Genomic DNA, 22,143 nt, shown 5'->3' on the forward strand with positions numbered 1-22,143 from the left:
TTAAATTCAAAGCACAGAACCATCGAGTTCATGTATTAAAAGCAAAAAAGAATATAAACTGCCTTTTTTAGATCCACAGGTCATCAACCAGAACAATAGACTCAAAACTAAGTATTACCACAAGCTGACACCTGGCCCGTACTTTCAATTTCAGCACATTCATATCTGACTTACAAAACTAATTTAATAAGTATTTTATTTCACAAAACATATAAACCTATCAGCTCCTAAGGTTATTTTCATGGCCAACTTACCAATAATAAAAAATACTTGATTGAAAATGCCTTCCATGTAGCACTCATTAACAAAATTATTTTTTAATATATCAATAAGGTTTACAACCCCAAAATTCCTGACTTCAACATTCCTAAATGTTCTATCACCTCGATGATACCTTTCACTGGTTCCACAGCATCAATCTAAAAACTAATCTTAAAAGCATTCTATAATCAAGTTATCCCCAAGTCAACCTAACAAACCAAACAAATGGATACACAATGTTTTCTATTCAAAGAAAAAGTACCTCCTTCAAAACATCGCTGGTATACAAATATTTGTGTCCTTGCTGCAGGCATGTTTGTATTGGGTCAATGGCTCAAACCCTGGATACCAGAATCAGCAAGCATTGCATAACAGCCCTTTCAGTGACTCTGGAATTTATAACCACCTAAGAAAAGGCCGTGGCAAAAAAGCCAAACACTGAACAGTTCAGTGAAATATGACTGAATGCTAAGAAAAGGAAGCCCACCAATAATCTAAGCTGAAAAATCAAAGTACTGCACCTCAAACTATGAGCAACACATTTTGATCTTCTAAAGTCATCCAGAAGATGATCTAAGAAGGTACAAACATTGTTCTGTACTTTATTTTAATTAAAGTTATAATACCCATACCAGCCATCTTGAGAATACATTTTCACTTCAAGTGGTTTTTTTTGTCATAATGAATTTTAACCAATTTGTTGAGTTTTTATGCCGTGATACTGAGAAATCATAAATATCCATTTTGGTTAAATTTTCAAGAAATTATGTTGCTGTGCATCTTGATGTAACTTGTATACTTTTGGTTTCTAATCTTGATGAAATTTATGCTGTTGAAACAAGCTACAGAAGATAACATTTTTGACGAAAACAAATGTTTTTTTATCCATGGTTTTACGTTTCTTAAAATATTTTAGTGATATGTATACAAGGTCAATATAGAAATTTTGCAAATCTGTAGAAGTCACATTTTTATGTATCAAAATGCAGTTAATACCAACTTTAAACATTACAATATTTTAATATTTAAGATACTCTATAATGATACACAGCACAGTGAAGTTCTCTCAAGAAGTTACTGGAAAGAATTCGTTTGTTTATTTGTTTTGAATTTTGTACAAAGATACACATGGTATATCTGTACTAGCTGTCCCTTTATTTAGCAGCATAAAACTAGAAGAAAGGCAGCTAGTTATCACCACCCATCACCAAATCTTAGGTTACTCTTTTACCAACGAATAGTGTGACAGACCATTACACCTAAACACCCCCCATGACTAAAGGAACAAACATATTTTGTATGATGGGGAATGTGAATCTCCAACCCTCAATCTGTGAGTGAAGCATCCCACTAGTAAGAGAAATGATGTGATGTGTGAAAAATTACCTTACTGCATACAAATTGTGATTTTTCCTAAATATTCTTTTGGAGTTTCATATGAAAGTACTACCATTGTCGTTACTTAATGTTCTTTATTTGTAAACAGAATTTGAACTTAAAAACATCTTCTCTTGCACTGAAAACCAATAACAGGTCATAAGGTAAAATCTCCTGTTATATTTCATTTAGTGGATACATCAGAAGAAATGTTAGAGAAAGAACTTACAGCTCATAGTCTATTAACACTGAAAAGAAAATTATACGTGTGAAAATAGACACAGTCTTTTACAATTAAAACACTAAACTGTTATACCAACACCACGAAAAAAGAGCGTCTCTAGGTAAACTGAGTAAGTTGATAAAACCTTGTGCCTTCAGAAAATAAGAAGTGAATATCGCATTTATTTGATGTTCTTCAAACAAACAAAATATAAGAAAACAATCACTCCATCATAATTTTATATAGCGGATAAACAGTAGTTAATGAAATTGTATACAACATTGATATGCTATTCTGTGTATTAAAGTACCTAATTCATATTGTTTCTTCAGAAATGTCAAACTTTATTCTTCAGTATTTAAACCATTAACAAAATTTGATAGATCAAATGTTGCACTTTGTAAAAATTCTATTTTTCCCCTTTTGTGAAATAATTCTTCCTTGGTGGAATTATTGTCCTGGTAATATTGAAGACCTTGATAATTTCCTAGAGGAAATATTACAAACTAACTTTAGGAAAATATTTCAAAAGAAAGAGTATATTTTCCTTTTCTTTAAAAAAACTAACAAAAAACACAACAATGAAAATTATTTCTAAAGTTCGTTTTAATATAATTTATCAAGGACTGTGTGTAAGTGATTAATGTGTATGTAGTACTTCTAGTGGGAGTCAACTGTATTATTAAAGGCTGTGTGTAAGTGATTAATGTGTATGTAGTACTTCTAGTGGGAGTCAACTGTATTATTAAAGACTGTGTGTAAGTGATTAATGCATGTATCGTACTTCTAGTGGGAGTCAACTGTATTATTAAAGACTGTGTGTAAGAGATTAATGTGTATATAGCACTTCTAGTGGGAGTCAACTGTATTATTAAAGACTGTGTGTAAGTGATTAATGTGTATGTAGTACTTCTAGTGGGAGTCAACCGTATTATTAAAGACTGTGTAAGTGATTAATATGTACACGTATATAGTATTTCTAGTGGGAGTCAACTCTATTATTATGTACTGTGTGTATGCAAGTGATTAATGTGTATGTAGTACTTCTAGTGGGAGTCAACCGTATTATTAAAGACTGTGTGTAAGTGATTAATGTGTATGTAGTACTTCTAGTGGGAGTCAACCGTATTATTAAAGACTGTGTAAGTGATTAATATGTACACGTATATAGTATTTCTAGTGGGAGTCAATCTATTATTATGTACTGTGTGTATGCAAGTGATTAATGTGTATGTAGTACTTCTAGAGGGAGTCAACTGTATTATTAAGTACTGTGTGTATGTAAGTGATTAATGTGTATGTAGTACTTCTAGAGGGAGTCAACCGTATTATTAAAGACTGTGTAAGTGATTAATATGTACACGTATATAGTATTTCTAGTGGGAGTCAACTCTATTATTATGTACTGTGTGTATGCAAGTGATTAATGTGTATGTAGTACTTCTAGTGGGAGTCAACCGTATTATTAAAGACTGTGTGTAAGTGATTAATGTGTATGTAGTACTTCTAGTGGGAGTCAACTGTATTATTAAAGACTGTGTGTAAGTGATTAATGTGTATGTAGTACTTCTAGTGGGAGTCAACTGTATTATTAAAGACTGTGTGTAAGTGATTAATGTGTATGTAGTACTTCTAGTGGGAGTCAACTGTATTATTAAAGACTGTGTGTAAGTGATTAATGTGTATGTAGTACTTCTAGTGGGAGTCAACTATATTATTAAAGACTGTGTGTAAGTGATTAATGCATGTATAGTACTTCTAGTGGGTGTCAACTGTATTATTAAAGACTGTGTGTAAGTGATTAATGCATGTATAGTACTTCTAGTGGGAGTCAACTGTATTATTAAAGACTGTGTGTGAGTGATTAATGTGTATGTGGTACTTCTAGTGGGAGTCAACTGTATTATTAAGTACTGTGTGTATGTAAGTGATAAATGTGTATATAGTACTTCTAGTGGGAGTCAACTGTATTATTAAGTACTGTGTGTATGTAAGTGATAAATGTGTATATAGTACTTCTAGTGGGAGTCAACTGTATTATTAAGTACTGTGTGTATGCAAGGATTAATGTGTATATAGTACTTCTAGCAGGAGTCAACTGTATTATTAAGTACTGTGTGTATGCAAGTGATTAATGTGTATACAGTATTTCTAGTGGGAGTCAACTGTATTATTAAGGCACTGTGTGTATGCAAGTGATTAATGTGTATATAGTATTTCTAGTGGGAGTCAACTGTATTATTAACTACTGTGTGTATGCAAGTGATTAATGTGTATATAGTACTTCTAGCAGGAGTCAACTGTATTATTAAGCACTGTGTATGCAAGTGATTAATGTGTATATAGTATTTCTAGTGGGAGTCAACTGTATTATTAAGTACTGTGTGTATGCAAGTGATTAATGTGTATGTAGTACTTCTAGTGGGAGTCAACTGTATTATTAACTACTGTGTGTATGCAAGTGATTAATGTGTATATAGTATTTCTAGTGGGAGTCAACTGTATTATTAACCACTGTGTGTATGCAAGTGATTAATGTGTATATAGTATTTCTAGTGGGAGTCAACTGTATTATTAAGTACTGTGTGTATGCAAGTGATTAATGTGTATATAGTATTTCTAGTGGGAGTTAACTGTATTATTAAGTACTGTGTGTATGCAAGTGATTAATGTGTATATAGTATTTCTAGTGGGAGTCAACTGTATTATTAACTACTGTGTGTATGCAAGTGATTAATGTGTATATAGTATTTCTAGTGGGAGTCAACTGTATTATTAACCACTGTGTGTATGCAAGTGATTAATGTGTATATAGTATTTCTAGTGGGAGTCAACTGTATTATTAAAGACTGTGTAAGTGATTAATGTGAATGTAGTACTTCTAGTGGGAGTCAACTGTATTATTAACCACTGTGTGTATGCAAGTGATTAATGTGAATGTAGTACTTCTATTGGGAGTCAACCGTATTATTAAAGACTGTGTAAGTGATTAATATGTACACGTTATATAGTATTTCTAGTGGGAGTCAACCGTTATTATTAAAGACTGTGTAAGTGATTAATATGTACACGTATATAGTATTTCTAGTGGGAGTCAACTCTATTATTATGTACTGTGTGTATGCAAGTGATTAATGTGTATGTAGTACTTCTAGTGGGAGTCAACCGTATTATTAAAGACTGTGTAAGTGATTAATATGTACACGTATATAGTATTTCTAGTGGGAGTCAACTCTATTATTATGTACTGTGTGTATGCAAGTGATTAATGTGTATATAGTATTTCTAGTGGGAGTCAACTGTATTATTAAGTACTGTGTGTATGCAAGTGATTAATGTGTATATAGTACTTCTAGCAGGAGTCAACTGTATTATTAAGTACTGTGTGTATGCAAGTGATTAATGTGTATACAGTATTTCTATTGGGAGTCAACTGTATTATTAAGTACTGTGTGTATGCAAGTGATTAATGTGTATGTAGTACTTCTAGTGGGAGTCAACTGTATTATTAACTACTGTGTGTATGCAAGTGATTAATGTGTATGTAGTACTTCTAGAGGGAGTCAACTGTATTATTAAGTACTGTGTGTATGTAAGTGATTAATGTGTATGTAGTACTTCTAGAGGGAGTCAACCTTATTATTAAAGACTGTGTAAGTGATTAATATGTACACGTATATAGTATTTCTAGTGGGAGTCAACTCTATTATTAAGTACTGTGTGTATGTAAGTGATAAATGTGTATATAGTACTTCTAGTGGGAGTCAACTGTATTATTAAGTACTGTGTGTATGTAAGTGATAAATGTGTATATAGTACTTCTAGTGGGAGTCAACTGTATTATTAAGTACTGTGTGTATGCAAGTGATTAATGTGTATATAGTACTTCTAGCAGGAGTCAACTGTATTATTAAGTACTGTGTGTATGCAAGTGATTAATGTGTATACAGTATTTCTAGTGGGAGTCAACTGTATTATTAAGTACTGTGTGTATGCAAGTGATTAATGTGTATATAGTATTTCTAGTGGGAGTCAACTGTATTATTAACTACTGTGTGTATGCAAGTGATTAATGTGTATATAGTACTTCTAGCAGGAGTCAACTGTATTATTAAGTACTGTGTGTATGCAAGTGATTAATGTGTATATAGTATTTCTAGTGGGAGTCAACTGTATTATTAAGTACTGTGTGTATGCAAGTGATTAATGTGTATATAGTATTTCTAGTGGGAGTCAACTGTATTATTAACCACTGTGTATGCAAGTGATTAATGTGTATACAGTATTTCTAGTGGGAGTCAACTGTATTATTAAGTACTGTGTGTATGCAAGTTATTAATGTGTATGTAGTACTTCTAGTGGGAGTCAACTGTATTATTAACTACTGTGTGTATGCAAGTGATTAATGTGTATATAGTATTTCTAGTGGGAGTCAACTGTATTATTAACCACTGTGTGTATGCAAGTGATTAATGTGTATATAGTATTTCTAGTGGGAGTCAACTGTATTATTAAGTACTGTGTGTATGCAAGTGATTAATGTGTATATAGTATTTCTAGTGGGAGTTAACTGTATTATTAATTACTGTGTGTATGCAAGTGATTAATGTGTATATAGTATTTCTAGTGGGAGTCAACTGTATTATTAACTACTGTGTGTATGCAAGTGATTAATGTGTATATAGTATTTCTAGTGGGAGTCAACTGTATTATTAACCACTGTGTGTATGCAAGTGATTAATGTGTATATAGTATTTCTAGTGGGAGTCAACTGTATTATTAAAGACTGTGTAAGTGATTAATGTGAATGTAGTACTTCTAGTGGGAGTCAACTGTATTATTAACCACTGTGTGTATGCAAGTGATTAATGTGAATGTAGTACTTCTATTGGGAGTCAACCGTATTATTAAAGACTGTGTAAGTGATTAATATGTACACGTATATAGTATTTCTAGTGGGAGTCAACCGTATTATTAAAGACTGTGTAAGTGATTAATATGTACACGTATATAGTATTTCTAGTGGGAGTCAACTCTATTATTATGTACTGTGTGTATGCAAGTGATTAATGTGTATGTAGTACTTCTAGTGGGAGTCAACCGTATTATTAAAGACTGTGTAAGTGATTAATATGTACACGTATATAGTATTTCTAGTGGGAGTCAACTCTATTATTATGTACTGTGTGTATGCAAGTGATTAATGTGTATATAGTATTTCTAGTGGGAGTCAACTGTATTATTAAGTACTGTGTGTATGCAAGTGATTAATGTGTATATAGTACTTCTAGCAGGAGTCAACTGTATTATTAAGTACTGTGTGTATGCAAGTGATTAATGTGTATACAGTATTTCTATTGGGAGTCAACTGTATTATTAAGTACTGTGTGTATGCAAGTGATTAATGTGTATGTAGTACTTCTAGTGGGAGTCAACTGTATTATTAACTACTGTGTGTATGCAAGTGATTAATGTGTATGTAGTACTCTAGAGGGAGTCAACTGTATTATTAAGCACTGTGTGTATGTAAGTGATTAATGTGTATGTAGTACTTCTAGAGGGAGTCAACCTTATTATTAAAGACTGTGTAAGTGATTAATATGTACACGTATATAGTATTTCTAGTGGGAGTCAACTCTATTATTAAGTACTGTGTGTATGTAAGTGATAAATGTGTATATAGTACTTCTAGTGGGAGTCAACTGTATTATTAAGTACTGTGTGTATGTAAGTGATAAATGTGTATATAGTACTTCTAGTGGGAGTCAACTGTATTATTAAGTACTGTGTGTATGCAAGTGATTAATGTGTATATAGTACTTCTAGCAGGAGTCAACTGTATTATTAAGTACTGTGTGTATGCAAGTGATTAATGTGTATACAGTATTTCTAGTGGGAGTCAACTGTATTATTAAGTACTGTGTGTATGCAAGTGATTAATGTGTATATAGTATTTCTAGTGGGAGTCAACTGTATTATTAACTACTGTGTGTATGCAAGTGATTAATGTGTATATAGTACTTCTAGCAGGAGTCAACTGTATTATTAAGTACTGTGTGTATGCAAGTGATTAATGTGTATATAGTATTTCTAGTGGGAGTCAACTGTATTATTAAGTACTGTGTGTATGCAAGTGATTAATGTGTATATAGTATTTCTAGTGGGAGTCAACTGTATTATTAACCACTGTGTGTATGCAAGTGATTAATGTGTATATAGTATTTCTAGTGGGAGTCAACTGTATTATTAAGTACTGTGTGTATGCAAGTGATTAATGTGAATGTAGTACTTCTATTGGGAGTCAACCGTATTATTAAAGACTGTGTAAGTGATTAATGTGAATGTAGTACTTCTAGTGGGAGTCAACTGTATTATTAACCACTGTGTGTATGCAAGTGATTAATGTGAATGTAGTACTTCTATTGGGAGTCAACCGTATTATTAAAGACTGTGTAAGTGATTAATATGTACACGTATATAGTATTTCTAGTGGGAGTCAACCGTATTATTAAAGACTGTGTAAGTGATTAATATGTACACGTATATAGTATTTCTAGTGGGAGTCAACTCTATTATTATGTACTGTGTGTATGCAAGTGATTAATGTGTATGTAGTACTTCTAGTGGGAGTCAACCAGATTATTAAAGACTGTGTAAGTGATTAATATGTACACGTATATAGTATTTCTAGTGGGAGTCAACTCTATTATTATGTACTGTGTGTATGCAAGTGATTAATGTGTATATAGTATTTCTAGTGGGAGTCAACTGTATTATTAAGTACTGTGTGTATGCAAGTGATTAATGTGTATATAGTACTTCTAGCAGGAGTCAACTGTATTATTAAGTACTGTGTGTATGCAAGTGATTAATGTGTATACAGTATTTCTATTGGGAGTCAACTGTATTATTAAGTACTGTGTGTATGCAAGTGATTAATGTGTATGTAGTACTTCTAGTGGGAGTCAACTGTATTATTAACTACTGTGTGTATGCAAGTGATTAATGTGTATGTAGTACTTCTAGAGGGAGTCAACTGTATTATTAAGTACTGTGTGTATGTAAGTGATTAATGTGTATGTAGTACTTCTAGAGGGAGTCAACCGTATTATTAAAGACTGTGTAAGTGATTAATATGTACACGTATATAGTATTTCTAGTGGGAGTCAACTCTATTATTATGTACTGTGTGTATGCAAGTGATTAATGTATGTAGTACTTCTAGTGGGAGTCAACCGTATTATTAAAGACTGTGTAAGTGATTAATATGTACACGTATATAGTATTTCTAGTGGGAGTCAACTCTATTATTATGTACTGTGTGTATGCAAGTGATTAATGTGTATGTAGTACTTCTAGTGGGAGTCAACCGTATTATTAAAGACTGTGTAAGTGATTAATATGTACACGTATATAGTATTTCTAGTGGGAGTCAACTCTATTATTATGTACTGTGTGTATGCAAGTGATTAATGTGAATGTAGTACTTCTAGTGGGAGTCAACCCATTATTATTAAAGACTGTGTAAGTGATTAATATGTACACGTATATAGTATTTCTAGTGGGAGTCAACTCTATTATTATGTACTGTGTGTATGCAAGTGATTAATGTGTATGTAGTACTTCTAGAGGGAGTCAACTGTATTATTAAGTACTGTGTGTATGTAAGTGATTAATGTGTATGTAGTACTTCTAGAGGAGTCAACCGTATTATTAAAGACTGTGTAAGTGATTAATATGTACACGCATATATAGTATTTCTAGTGGGAGTCAACTCTATTATTATGTACTGTGTGTATGCAAGTGATTAATGTGTATGTAGTACTTCTAGTGGGAGTCAACCGTATTATTAAAGACTGTGTAAGTGATTAATATGTACACGTATATAGTATTTCTAGTGGGAGTCAACTCTATTATTATGTACTGTGTGTATGCAAGTGATTAATGTGTATGTAGTACTTCTAGAGGGAGTCAACTGTATTATTAAGTACTGTGTGTATGTAAGTGATTAATGTGTATGTAGTACTTCTAGAGGGAGTCAACCGTATTATTAAAGACTGTGTAAGTGATTAATATGTACACGTATATAGTATTTCTAGTGGGAGTCAACTCTATTATTATGTACTGTGTGTATGCAAGTGATTAATGTGTATGTAGTACTTCTAGAGGGAGTCAACTGTATTATTATGTACTGTGTGTATGCAAGTGATTAATGTGTATGTAGTACTTCTAGAGGGAGTCAACCGTATTATTAAAGACTGTGTAAGTGATTAATATGTACACGTATATAGTATTTCTAGTGGGAGTCAACTCTATTATTATGTACTGTGTGTATGCAAGTGATTAATGTGTATGTAGTACTTCTAGAGGGAGTCAACTGTATTATTAAGTACTGTGTGTATGTAAGTGATTAATGTGTATATAGTAGTTCTTATTGGAGCACAGTAATATTACTGAGAACTGTGTTCAAGTGGGTGGGTGGGTTGTACTACTTCTTGTAGACATGTAGTGTATTACTGAGAACTGTATTTTTACTGTGTAGCCATGTCTAAAGCTTATAAAAATCTACTGGTGACCTATAACCTGTCACAGTCTCATGAAGTCAAGCTAGTAACAGTACTTTTACTAATTACATTCTTGATCTACGTCAATTCATATCTAAAAACTGTAGTTTTCTTTTCAGCATATAATAAGTTATCTATTTTGTTTGAATTCCATAAACTAAACACAGTATTCAGTAAATAAGGATCTTTACCTATTGTACTTGCTTGTATAAACTTCCAACCTTTCATGATAGGAGAAAACTTCTGTATATTTTAGACAAACAAACACAATATGTATTTATATATAACACACAAACAATAATGCCTCTAGAGACAAATAAAAATTCCCAGATCTGTCATTTGTTCATAAGTCATTTAAACTTTCCTTCGTTTTTTGTTTGCAGAATATACAACTTTACCTTTCTTAGATGAAACCATAAACTAATTCTTAAACAACTGTATTTACAGTAAAATTATGTTAATAGTCCATAATCTGCATTGTTTAACTGTATTTAATCTTTTCTGTATCTACTTGAAATGTTAGTTACATGTTACAATATCATGAAGGATAGTAACAGAGGCTATACAAATATAAAGTCAGAAAGAGGGAAGGATAATAATATGAGAAACAAAACCTTTTACATGATGTTATCAAGGGATGATATTCTATATATGAAACTATGTTTTATAATTGCAAAAACATTCTGAAAACAACCTATAATTACACACTACTAACATACAAGTTTTCTTGGAGCTGTACAGAAAAAGTTTGAATGTTTTATCATTACTGCTTTGTGCAGTATACTAAATATACATTATAGAATAGCAAAATGTCAGTTCCAGAACAAAGTTACTGAAACAGAACTTTATTAATTATTTTTTAGTCTTAACCTGTAATTTCATATGCAGTCAACCTTAAATATGATTAAGAGACCAGAAATGGATGAAACACTTTTTTATGTTATTTGTGTTAAGTGTGTTTTATATCATACTTTTGTAAGTCATGTGTGCTTAGTGTATGGATGAAATTGTTTTGAAACTGTGAAAAGTTAGGACAAATATTTTACATCTTAGATTGCAATTAGAAACAAAATCATTATTTAAAAATCTATATTAATTCAAAATAAAATTCCTAAAAGCATCAATACTGAAGGATTTAAAAAGTAGTTACCCTCCAATTTTCCATTGTAATTGACATAACAAATTGATTTGATTTTTCAAAAACTGGGTTTTCATCACTTCTCTCTTTCACTGGTGCTAGAAAATACAAAAAAAATCATAATTAACACGGAAAATAAACAAGTGTAGCAGATTATAAAAGTGAACATTCCTCAATAATACTGTCTACACAAGAAACAGCGTTGGTCTGTCTACTCAAAAATTAGTTAGGAGTTTATCTGATCATTAAAGAAATAAAGTTGATTAATCAAAAATGGATAAAAGGTGAAAGTGAGACAAACAGTTAACCTATAAAAAATACCAAGTTATTTATAATTGATGTCATGTCTTAATTGATCAACCATCAAGTTTATTAATGGATTACATCAATCTAAATTAATTATTCTCCCTTGAGACTAATGTTCCTATTATCAGCTTGTTGAATGTTTTTTAAAAAGACATTTTGAAATTATTTTTTGTTAAATACAAGACTCACCAGGTACAGAAATTAAGGATTAAATTTCATTTTTAATCACAAACTGTTGTAAATGAAAATGTATCATATAAACCACATAGCACAAAACCAGTAACAAGCAAACATACAACTGATACTATTCTGTGGGTTTCTTCCTACAAATATTCACAAGACAGTTCTAATAAAACTAAAAAACACATTATTCTTCATCCTCAGATTAAGTGAGAAACTATTACAATTTTCTCATTGTAATCCTGGAAATATAGATCACAGAATTTTCTATTTGGGAAGAAAATTTCCTTTCAACAACAAAACAAAATTACTTATCTCCTTACACTGCACTAATTCTACCACTTTCCTTCCTTCCAATAAATATGATCTACTCTTGTCTCCTTACACTGCACTAATTCTACCACTTTCCTTCCTTCCAATAAATATGATCTACTCTTGTCTCCTTACACTGCACTAATTCTACCACTTTCCTTCCTTCAAATAAAAACATGATCTATTCTTGTCTTCTTATAATGCACTAATTCTACCACTATTCTTCATTCCAATAAAAGATGATCAATAGGATAAATCAAATGGATGTTATAAACCATTTTAAACAACTTAAACTCTTCAAATGACACAAGAACATTTCCATAACATTACAGCACCAACAGTATCCACTGATCAAATTGGGCAAGATTAATCAGATTACCCTACAAAATTTCCAGTAATTCATTGTCAACAGTACCTCATTCTGTGGGGTCCAAAGCCTTATGTGGTTACCCTATTCACAGTACTCAAAAAGGCACAAATTATTCACCAAGCAATCTTAAATATTTCCAGTCCTTCAATGTGAACAATTGAATCACCAGTGAAGACAGTTTTCTGTCTCTATTTGAGATTGGAAGTATTTGGACTGTTTGTTTCTAATCATGTGTTTTAAAACCAACACCATGAGACTATCAACACCACTCAGGTGCTTTAACATATCTGCCAGATGCCAAGGGGTGTCTTTACACCACAATTTGTTCAATATTATAACTAAGTTCAATCTGAAAACTCTCAAAGAAGGTGGTTTTGAACATATCCTTGAAATAACTTCAAGACAAGGTGTTGTTTGTTAATTTATAAATTTTAAAGCGAAATACAGCATCTTCAAGCTTCCATACTAGCTAGCACTAAGGTTTACCCCACTGGAAATAAATTCAGTATACATCAATAAAGCTACATTCTCAACATTATTAATTGAGTAACTGTCAGCCTTTTATGCTTCTGCTATCATCTTTTTATGTTTAGCTTTCAAATGATACACGAATGATTTCACCAGTTACATGGTAGGGAAAATCAAAGCATCAAGATTGTCAGCAGCAGGATGAACAGAAAGGAACACTGAAAAAAAGTCAACTATAGATATAATACTGTACGCAGCTTGCTGCAAAATATATACCAAGGTAGTTATAAACAGTTCTTGTATACCTCCATGTCATTTGGAGACCTCCACACTTGTTGTCCTTGACCATTAACCTTGTGACATGCTGATGGATTTCAGCCACCTTACCATTTCAAATCACTTTTCATGGTTCCAACTTTAAAAGGAGAAGGAGAGATGGCTTCTTTTTAGCCAATAAAAATGTCCAAAACATTTTAGTTCAAATTAAAAGAAACCGAATTGGGTATGGTTTTTTCCAACAAAAATACTGCACTAGCTCACGCTGGGCTTGTTAAAATCAACACCACAACATTATCAACATACAGAGGGTTTAAACACAACCACAACACTACCAATATACAGAGTTTAAACAGCACCATAACATTAACAACATACACACATTCTTTAAAATACAATACTTTATATTTCAAACATTATTATAAAAACCTAACTTCATGTTACTACTCATTTTATGTCATAACATTCTGTTAAAACAACTCACCAATAACTGGAAGTTGATCTTCATTTAATGATAATTCTGCAACTCCATCCTGACAAAAACAATTAACAGACACAAATTCACCAAATACAAACCTGCAACTAGTACAAGCATAATAGTAAATCAAACCAAAGTATTGTTTCTTGTGAAATCAAAAAATAATTATTCCTGCACCTTCTAAATGAAATTAAGAGTTCATTCAGTAATAAAATTGTTTATTTGTTAGTCAATTTCAGAGATAGCTAATAATTCTTTTGCATATGCACACAGCATATAATAACACATACTGACACAGTGTAATATTGTCAACTATCTCAGAAAATGAATATATATATCATTTTACACTGAACTAGCAATCACATTCACTTACATGTGGTTTCCCTAGACTATTTTGTTTATAGAATACAGAGATATTTGATAATCACAGCAATGAATGGTTAGAGAACTTGACTGGTTAAATGAAGGAGACGAATCATTAACTTCTACCAAAACAAGCTCATTCTGGCATATAAAAAAACAAGAAAGTTAAATAAATGAAAACAGGAACAGAATTGATGAGGCTGCAGAAACTTCCCTTTAAGCTGGAATAAAATAAAAGTATGAATCTATAACAAGCAGTTGGAAGACAGAACAATGGAGGGGGGTGTTCTTATACCAAAGCCACTTCAGGCTATCTGTTGTGTCCACTGAGGAGGAATCAAACTTCTGATTTCAGCATTCTAAATTCATAGACTTACAGCTGTCCCAGTGGTGGACACAGAACAATGGAAAAAGGATAAAGCAACAGTTGATCTTAACCCTCAAGCAAAAACTCCCACAATTCATGTTTTCTCTTTAGCCAACTCACCATAAATAAACTTGATTGTAACAACCAAGATGAATTTCTACTCCATCTTGTGGCCTTGTACTCAAGAGTGATGTAGGCTACAATACATTTTTACCCATGTATCAGAAATATAATAAACTCTTAAAGTAACACTTTTTAACCCAGAATACCAGCAAGAACAAAACTTTGTTGCTAATTCATATGCTGTTAGTGTAGTGTGTGATAAATACACATCGGATAACTGTATTATCAAAAACAAAAACAGACAATGAACTATTTTTGTGTCCACAAAATGGATTGAATTCCAAGTTCTAGCTTATTGCTGAGACACCATTAAAAAACCACACACACACACACACACACACATTACTTTTAGACTGTAACACAACAAAGTTACTTGGATATTAATTTCTTAGAACTTAGACATATTTCTTACCTTGATCAAAAACGAAACATGGAATATATTTTCGACAGTCTGAGTAAATGACTGTGGATTAACAACAAACTGAAAATAACAGACTGGCTGTCCTAAATTAGAGAGATAAACAATATTAGAAATGTTGAGAGAATGTGTTTCTAATTAATGTTCTAGAAACTTGTGAAAATAGACTTACATTTTTATTTCCCTTAAAACCAAATAGATATAAAGAGATAAAATTTACACAGGCATATTTCTATCATCTTTTTTAATCTTCACCAGTGGCTAAGCAGTAAGTCTTAAGGCTTATAATGCTAAAACTTGGGTTCAATACCCATGGTAAGCAAAGTACAGATAACCTACTGTGTAGGTTTATCTTATCTATAAGTTATTAATCTCTTTCTATTTTGGTTCATCTAGTTTCAGGTCACTAATGAATATTCTGACTATATAATACTGTAAACTCTATGACCTAACAATATTCCATTTAAGGCACAAAATAATAAGAATTTATTTATCATGTCAGTTGAATACAAAAGAAAGCACCTTACTGTCATTTCTGTTATAGAGCCTTTGCAGAAGAGCAAAGAGTCTCTCAACTTCCTCTGTTGTAGTTTCCTGATAAGAATACCCCATACCTGTTACCTGTTTCCAAGAAATTAATGTAAGTTAGAAAAGCCCAAAATGCATTTGGGACCAACAATTATTTAGATTAAGACTGGTATAATTAACTAACATAGAACACAAAAACAAAATATATGTTATATATTAGACTAATTCTCTTGAGAAATGTAATTTGTGTAGCTTATACAACCAACAGATATTAGTTTTAATTTTAAATGTCAACAAGACATTCATTACCTAATTATTATAGTAACATTTTATAAGATATATTACATAAATTTCAGCTCCCCAACAATGGAGGTTACAATAATGGTTAAAAAATATACAAGTAATAAATGTTTTATGTTATACACAAAGTATTGGTGATAATATATGTTTGCATTTAGAAACATTCATGTTCAACATATGTTTAGATTGTACATCATATTTACAAACCTTCATATAAATTGATACTTGAAGGTTTCAGTACTTGGTAAAACTCTATAACTACAGAATTGAGTAAAACCAAAAAACTGTACATTTCACAAAGACATCATTTATTCAAACCAGAGTATAGGAATTGTCAAGTACATCAGTGACAAAAGCATGGTTTTGAATAAATAATGCATCTGTGAAACAAACAACTTGATTTTCCTCAATTATCCATACACAATGTTATGCACATTCAGATTGTATGTCACATTTACAAACGTTTACAGAGTATAATGAATGTTTACATAGTAAGTTACATTCATAAACACTCATATACAATATAATACATGTTCAGATTGTACATCACATTTATAAGTAATCATGTACAGTACAATACATGGTTAGATTATCAAAAGATTTTAGTCCTCATAACCAAGAGCAAATTGCAGTTTAATAATCATCACACCAATGCTCTTTACTGCAATGAAAAGTCTTAAGGTTTCACTGAATATATTATCTCAAGACTCACAATGACTGAAAACTATTTTTAATTTTCATGAAAAATCAAAAATTGAAACATTTAACAATTTACAACTGTATCAGGAACAAGAAAACAAAGAAAAAAATGAGTTTGGGTTTTGGTTGTGGCAATATTAAATGTGAGAAAAATCTGACATTGAGATAGTTCGAGCTTAAATTACTCAGCGTTGAGGCATAACAAGGTTGGTGGATGCTGCATCTTTATCATCTCTATGAACATTGTGACTTCTTTTCTTGCATTCCAAAGGACCACTTTCAAAACAACCAAACCTAGAATAGACAAAGTTAATTTTATATTAAAAAGCAGTTAATATAGATAGTAACCTACTAACAGAATAAACAACTTTATACCTTGCACCTCACCTAATAGATTATTGTTCATTCCACAAGCCTTGAATGGTTACTCCCACATGTATTGACTTGTATATTTCATCAGCCTATAATGTAATCATTGTTAGACTATAGCTTGCCACCATAAATGGGAGTGTTTACTATTCACCCTAAAACTATACAAAGAGCTTTCTGTACCATGCTGAATATAGGAAGATAAACCTGGTTATTTACTATTGTAAGCCCACCGACTTACCATTGAGCCACTGAGAAGTTCAGTAGAACAGTGATATATCTTTGACATACAATAAATCCCTTGAGTACTAGTGTTACAAAAAACAATCATTCTTAATAACATGAAATAAACATACTGGAAATGAAGAGGAAGGATGAGAGGTGATGTGTAGAGATGAGTATCCATTTAAAATATACTTTGAAAGGGAAAATGATGAAGATAAAGTAAACAATCAGAAACGATACTGCCCTCTCCACAGGACTCGGACAATCCCAGATGGACAAGATAGTGGGATGGTTAATGTAGATAAATAAACTTTAAAGGTGCTTTCGTAAATTATAACATCAGAAAGGGAACTCCCCATGGAGTATGTCACCTACAGGAAGTAATAAACCTAGTAGGACATAATTTGATGAAAACCACATCCTTCTCATACCCAGAATAAAATTTGCTTAATAAAGTTAGCAGAGCAAAAAGTACTGTCAATAGGACATCCTGCATGGTGCCACAGTGTTATATATGTGGATGGTTGATTGACTGATTGATTTGGTGTTTTATGGCACAAAGAAGCTAGGCTATCTGTGCCAAACGTCCAGTAAAAAAGTAAAAATAAATTAAATGTAGTAAAATACATAAAAGGGAATGAAGATAAAACAAAACATCATTGAAAAACAGAAAAAGTATAAAACCAATGTTGACACCTAGTCTACAATGTTAAGAGAGAAAGCAGAGTAAGAGAAGTTGTAAAGGACTTTCTCTAGCAAAATGGTAATGATCATAACCCGCCAGGAAGACTAACAGGCAAGTACATGAACCACCGTCAGTCACCTGAAGTTGGTCTTTCCAGTCCTGGTTCCGGGTTATGTTGTCATAACAGCCATTATTAAAAGGTAAAATAAAAAAGTGTTAAAGACGTATAGCAAAATCGTAATAAAATTAGCCAAATGTCCTGTAAAAAGGTAAAAGTAAAGTAAATGTAGTAAAATTCGTAAAAGGTAACAAAGATATAAACAAAACATAAAATGGCATAAAACCAATGTTGACATCCAGTCTACAAAGTTGTAAATGACTTCCTGTAGCAGAATGGTAATGAACATAACCTGCCAAGAAGACTAAAAGGTAAGTACAAGAACAACGGTCAATCACCTGAAGTTGGTCTTTCCAGTCGTGGTTCAGGGTTATGTGTCATTATGGCCAGTACTAAAAGGTAAAGTAATAAAAGTGTTAAATGACATGTAGCAAAAGTGTAATAACAACTAGCCAGGATGACTAATGGGTAGTTCAAACAGCAGCGTTAGTCACCTGAAGTTGGCCTTTCCAGTCCTGGTGTCGAGTTATTTAATGTTCTGGCCATTTTACATTGTCAAATTGAACTAGAGAGATTGAGACTGAAAAAGGAACCACAATTAAAAAGGTGTAATGAATAAATATCAAACACTTAAAAAAATTAATGGCCATTAAAAGCTAAAACTTTATCAAGGTGGACAGTGTCACCATCACCAATAACACTGTCCAATGTTACAGACAAACCCTGGGACAGAACATGTTTAAAATAGTGCCGTCATTGAGAGTCATAACGATGGCAGGAAAGTAAAATGTGGCTTACAGTGATTTGAGTGTTACACAAACTACATACTGGTGCATTAGTTCCAGAGATAAGAAAACGATGAGTTAAAAACCTATGACCAATGCGTAGTCTAGTTAGAACAATTTCCTCCTTCCAAACCTTACGGAAGCTAGACGGCCAAAGCCCAATATAGGGTTTTATTTGAAAAAGCTTGTTGTCACGTTGCTCACTCCAAGTGGACTGCCAGCTGGCACGGAGCTGAGCCTTCAAAACAGGACCATAGTCCATGTACAGAAGAGGCATAGTGGTGATAGTGCCAGAGCAGATAGATTTAGCTGTCATGTCTGCAAGCGCATTCCCGTGAACACCAACATCGTCTGGTATCCAGAAAAACTGGATAGAAGTAGATATTAATGAGAAATGGGCCAGTTGGTTTTGAACATCAGCAAGAACAGGGTGTGAGCCAATGTAAAGTGATTCCAAGGCCAACAGAGAACTAAGGGAGTCAGTATAAATAGTGCAATCGGAGTACTGCTCAGCATTAATATGATCCAGGGCAAGAGATATGGCGTACAGTTCAGCAATGAACACAGAAGCTGTAGAGGGAATTCTGGGCACAACCACCGAACCGCAACAAACCACGGCAGAGCCCACAGAATTGTCTGATTTGGAACCATCCATATAAATTGGAACGGAATGATTGTTCGAAAGATGTTGAGTAAATAAAAGACAGTACTTCCAATCGGGAGTATCGGCCTTTTTCAGATAACTTAAAGAAAGGTCACATTTGGGGGCTACAATAAGCCATGGGGGGATGAGCTGACCAGTGGATTCTGCAATGTTTTCCAAGGACAGACCGAATTCATCCAATTGCGCCTGAATGCGAAGGCCAAAAGGAGCAATGGTAGATTGTCTGTTTTGAAAAAGTAAGGGCCACTGAGGAAGGAAAGCACATCCCCAACTGGGATGATTTAGTAAGGAGCAAAGTTTCGAATAATACAGTAAAGACAGTTGTAAACAGCGAAGGTGTAGAGAAGATTCAGAGATTCCACATAGAAGCTCTGAACTGGGGAGGTGCGGAAAGCCCCAGTACAGAGTCAAAGTCCTTGATAATGAATGGGGTCCAGCATCTTTAAGGCCGAGGGTCTGGCAGAGCCATAGACCATTGATCCATAGTCGCGTTTTGAACGAATAAGAGCACGATATATCTTTAACATAGAACATCGATCCACTCCCCAATTGGCAGTAGAGAGGACATGGAGGATGTTCAGTGCTCTTGTGCATTTGACCCATAGCTGCTTTAAGTGTGGTATAAAGGTCAGCTTATGGTCAGATAAGCCCCAAGAACTTGGTCTCAGGGACCACTGGCAGCGAAACTTCACCGATACGGAGTTAAGAATCAGGGTAGATACCCCGTTGGCAGCAAAAGTGCATGCAAACGGTTTTAGAGAGAGAAAAATTAAAGCCGTTCACTGTAATCAATTTCAGTACATGATTGAGGGCAGTTTGTAGTTGCTGCTCAATATATCTCATGTTCGACGACTGACACGAGATGTGAAAGTCGTCAACATAGAGCCCGTTTGCAACAGTGAGAAAGAGTTGTTCAGTAATGGCATTTATCTTTATACTGAAAAGTGTGACACTCAAAACACAGCCATGACGGACCCCAAGTTCCTCTACAAAACAACGGGAAAGTGTCGAACCCACACGAACTTGGAATTTCCTGTCCATTAAAAAATTTTTCATAAACATAGGTAAATGACTACATAACCCATATATATGGAGGTCTTGCAAAATGCCATACCTCCATGTTGTGTTATAAGCCTTTTCAATGTCAAAGAATATTGAAACAAGATGTTGGCATCTGAGAAAGACTTCTCTGATTGGTATTTCAAGTCGAATTAGGTGGTCCGTGGTGGAGTGCTGTCATCGGAACCCACACTGGGTGGGCAAGAGGAGGTTGTTTGATTCGAGGAACCAAACAAGATGAGTATTAACCATCCTCTCTAAGGTCTTACAGAGACAGCTCATCAAAGCAATTAAACGGTAGTGTGAAGGATTCTTGGGATCTTTCCCAGGTTTAGAAAGGTAAGATAAGAGCCTGGTGCCAGGCATCAGGAAAACATTCTCCTGCCAGATCTGGTTGAAAACAATTAGAAGAATATCAAGAGAAGCAGGAGATAAATTGTGCAGCATGTCATAGTGTACATCATTAGGTCCAACAGATGTACTGCCAGACTGATGAAGGGACATTTTCAGTTCCACCAGTGTAAAGGGACAATTATAGTCAAAAAGACAGTCAGTTCTAAAGGAAAGAGGTAAACACTCTGCCTGAGCCTTGATGACCAAGAAGGTGGAGGAACAAGCAGAAGTGCTAGATACCTGGCAAAAGCTTTCACCTAGAGTATCGGCAATGCTCTGGACATCAGCTACCTCTTGGCCATCAGAGAGTAAGATGGAGAGGGGACAGAATTGTAGTGCCCACTGACCTTCTGAATCTTGTCTCATATGACCTTGGAACTGGTGGTAGAAGATATGCTAGTTGTGAACTTAATCCAAGATTCCTTCTGGCTATGACATCTTACCCACCTAGCATGTCCACGAGCCAATTGGAAAGTGATGCGGTTCGAAAGTGTGGGATATCTACGGAAGGTATCCCAGGCACGTTTTTGAGCCTTCCGTGCCAAGTGGCAAGCAGGATTCCACCACGGATGATGAGGATATCGTGGGAAAACGTGTTGAGGTTTTAGGGAATACAATGAGCAGCTGCTTGTATAATACAGTTACTGCTGCCACACAGTCATCTATTGATGGCTGATTCATGATGGCAGGATCAAGTTCTGCTAGAGCAATGAAAGTGTGCCAGTCTGCCTGATTCAGCTTCCACCAGGGCACGTGGGTAGGGAGTCATCGACCAGGGCCAGTCTTTCTCAAAAGTATAGGAAAATGATCACTGCCTAGTGGATTATTGTCAACCCTCCATGAAAAATGGGAGAATAATGAAGGGAGCAAACCAAGAGATCAATAGTGGTAAAGGACTGACTAGGTGTGTGAAAATAAGTAAAAGAACCAGTATTGAAAAGATAAAGATTGTGATCAGAGAGCATACGCCTACAGAGCGACCCCCCTATCAATAACAGCACTTTCCCAGAGGGGATGACATCCATTAAAATCCCCAGGATTAAAAATGGAGATGGCAACTTTTCAACGAGAGGATCAAGGTCTGATCGATCATA

General features: G+C 33.6%; 1 protein-coding gene across 2 annotated transcripts; it reads right to left on the bottom strand.

The window, feature by feature from the left end:
* Nucleotides 1-2,024: 2,024 nt before the first annotated feature.
* Nucleotides 2,025-15,844, bottom strand: LOC143224304 (non-structural maintenance of chromosomes element 4 homolog A-like). 2 transcript variants are annotated; one of them, XM_076452700.1, is made up of 6 exons: nt 15,752-15,844; nt 15,219-15,310; nt 13,960-14,008; nt 11,576-11,661; nt 10,617-10,668; nt 2,025-2,348 (listed from the first exon to the last, which is right to left on the bottom strand). In XM_076452700.1, the coding sequence occupies exons 1-6, from the start codon at nt 15,834-15,836 to the stop codon at nt 2,206-2,208; spliced, it is 507 nt and encodes a 168-aa protein (XP_076308815.1). In that variant the 5' UTR covers nt 15,837-15,844; the 3' UTR covers nt 2,025-2,205. The 2 variants fall into 2 exon arrangements, with proteins under 2 accessions (XP_076308815.1, XP_076308816.1); XM_076452701.1 differs by lacking the exon at nt 10,617-10,668.
* Between the last annotated feature and the right edge of the window lie 6,299 nt (nt 15,845-22,143).

This window comes from Tachypleus tridentatus, chromosome 8 (assembly GCF_004210375.1).
Source record: "Tachypleus tridentatus isolate NWPU-2018 chromosome 8, ASM421037v1, whole genome shotgun sequence".
Taxonomy (NCBI): Eukaryota; Metazoa; Arthropoda; class Merostomata; order Xiphosura; family Limulidae; genus Tachypleus; species Tachypleus tridentatus.

Bases quoted from the DNA above. Each gene is read 5' to 3' on its own strand.
- LOC143224304 (XM_076452700.1), bottom strand. From the start codon at position 15,836: ATGGGGTATTCTTATCAGGAAACTACAACAGAGGAAGTTGAGAGACTC. The intron at 11,662-13,959 runs GTGAGTTGTTTT...TGTATTTTCTAG, and splicing joins AGATCAACTTCCAGTTATTG to CACCAGTGAAAGAGAGAAGT. The intron at 2,349-10,616 runs GTAAAGATCCTT...TATTTCCTCTAG, and splicing joins TATACAAGCAAGTACAATAG to GAAATTATCAAGGTCTTCAA.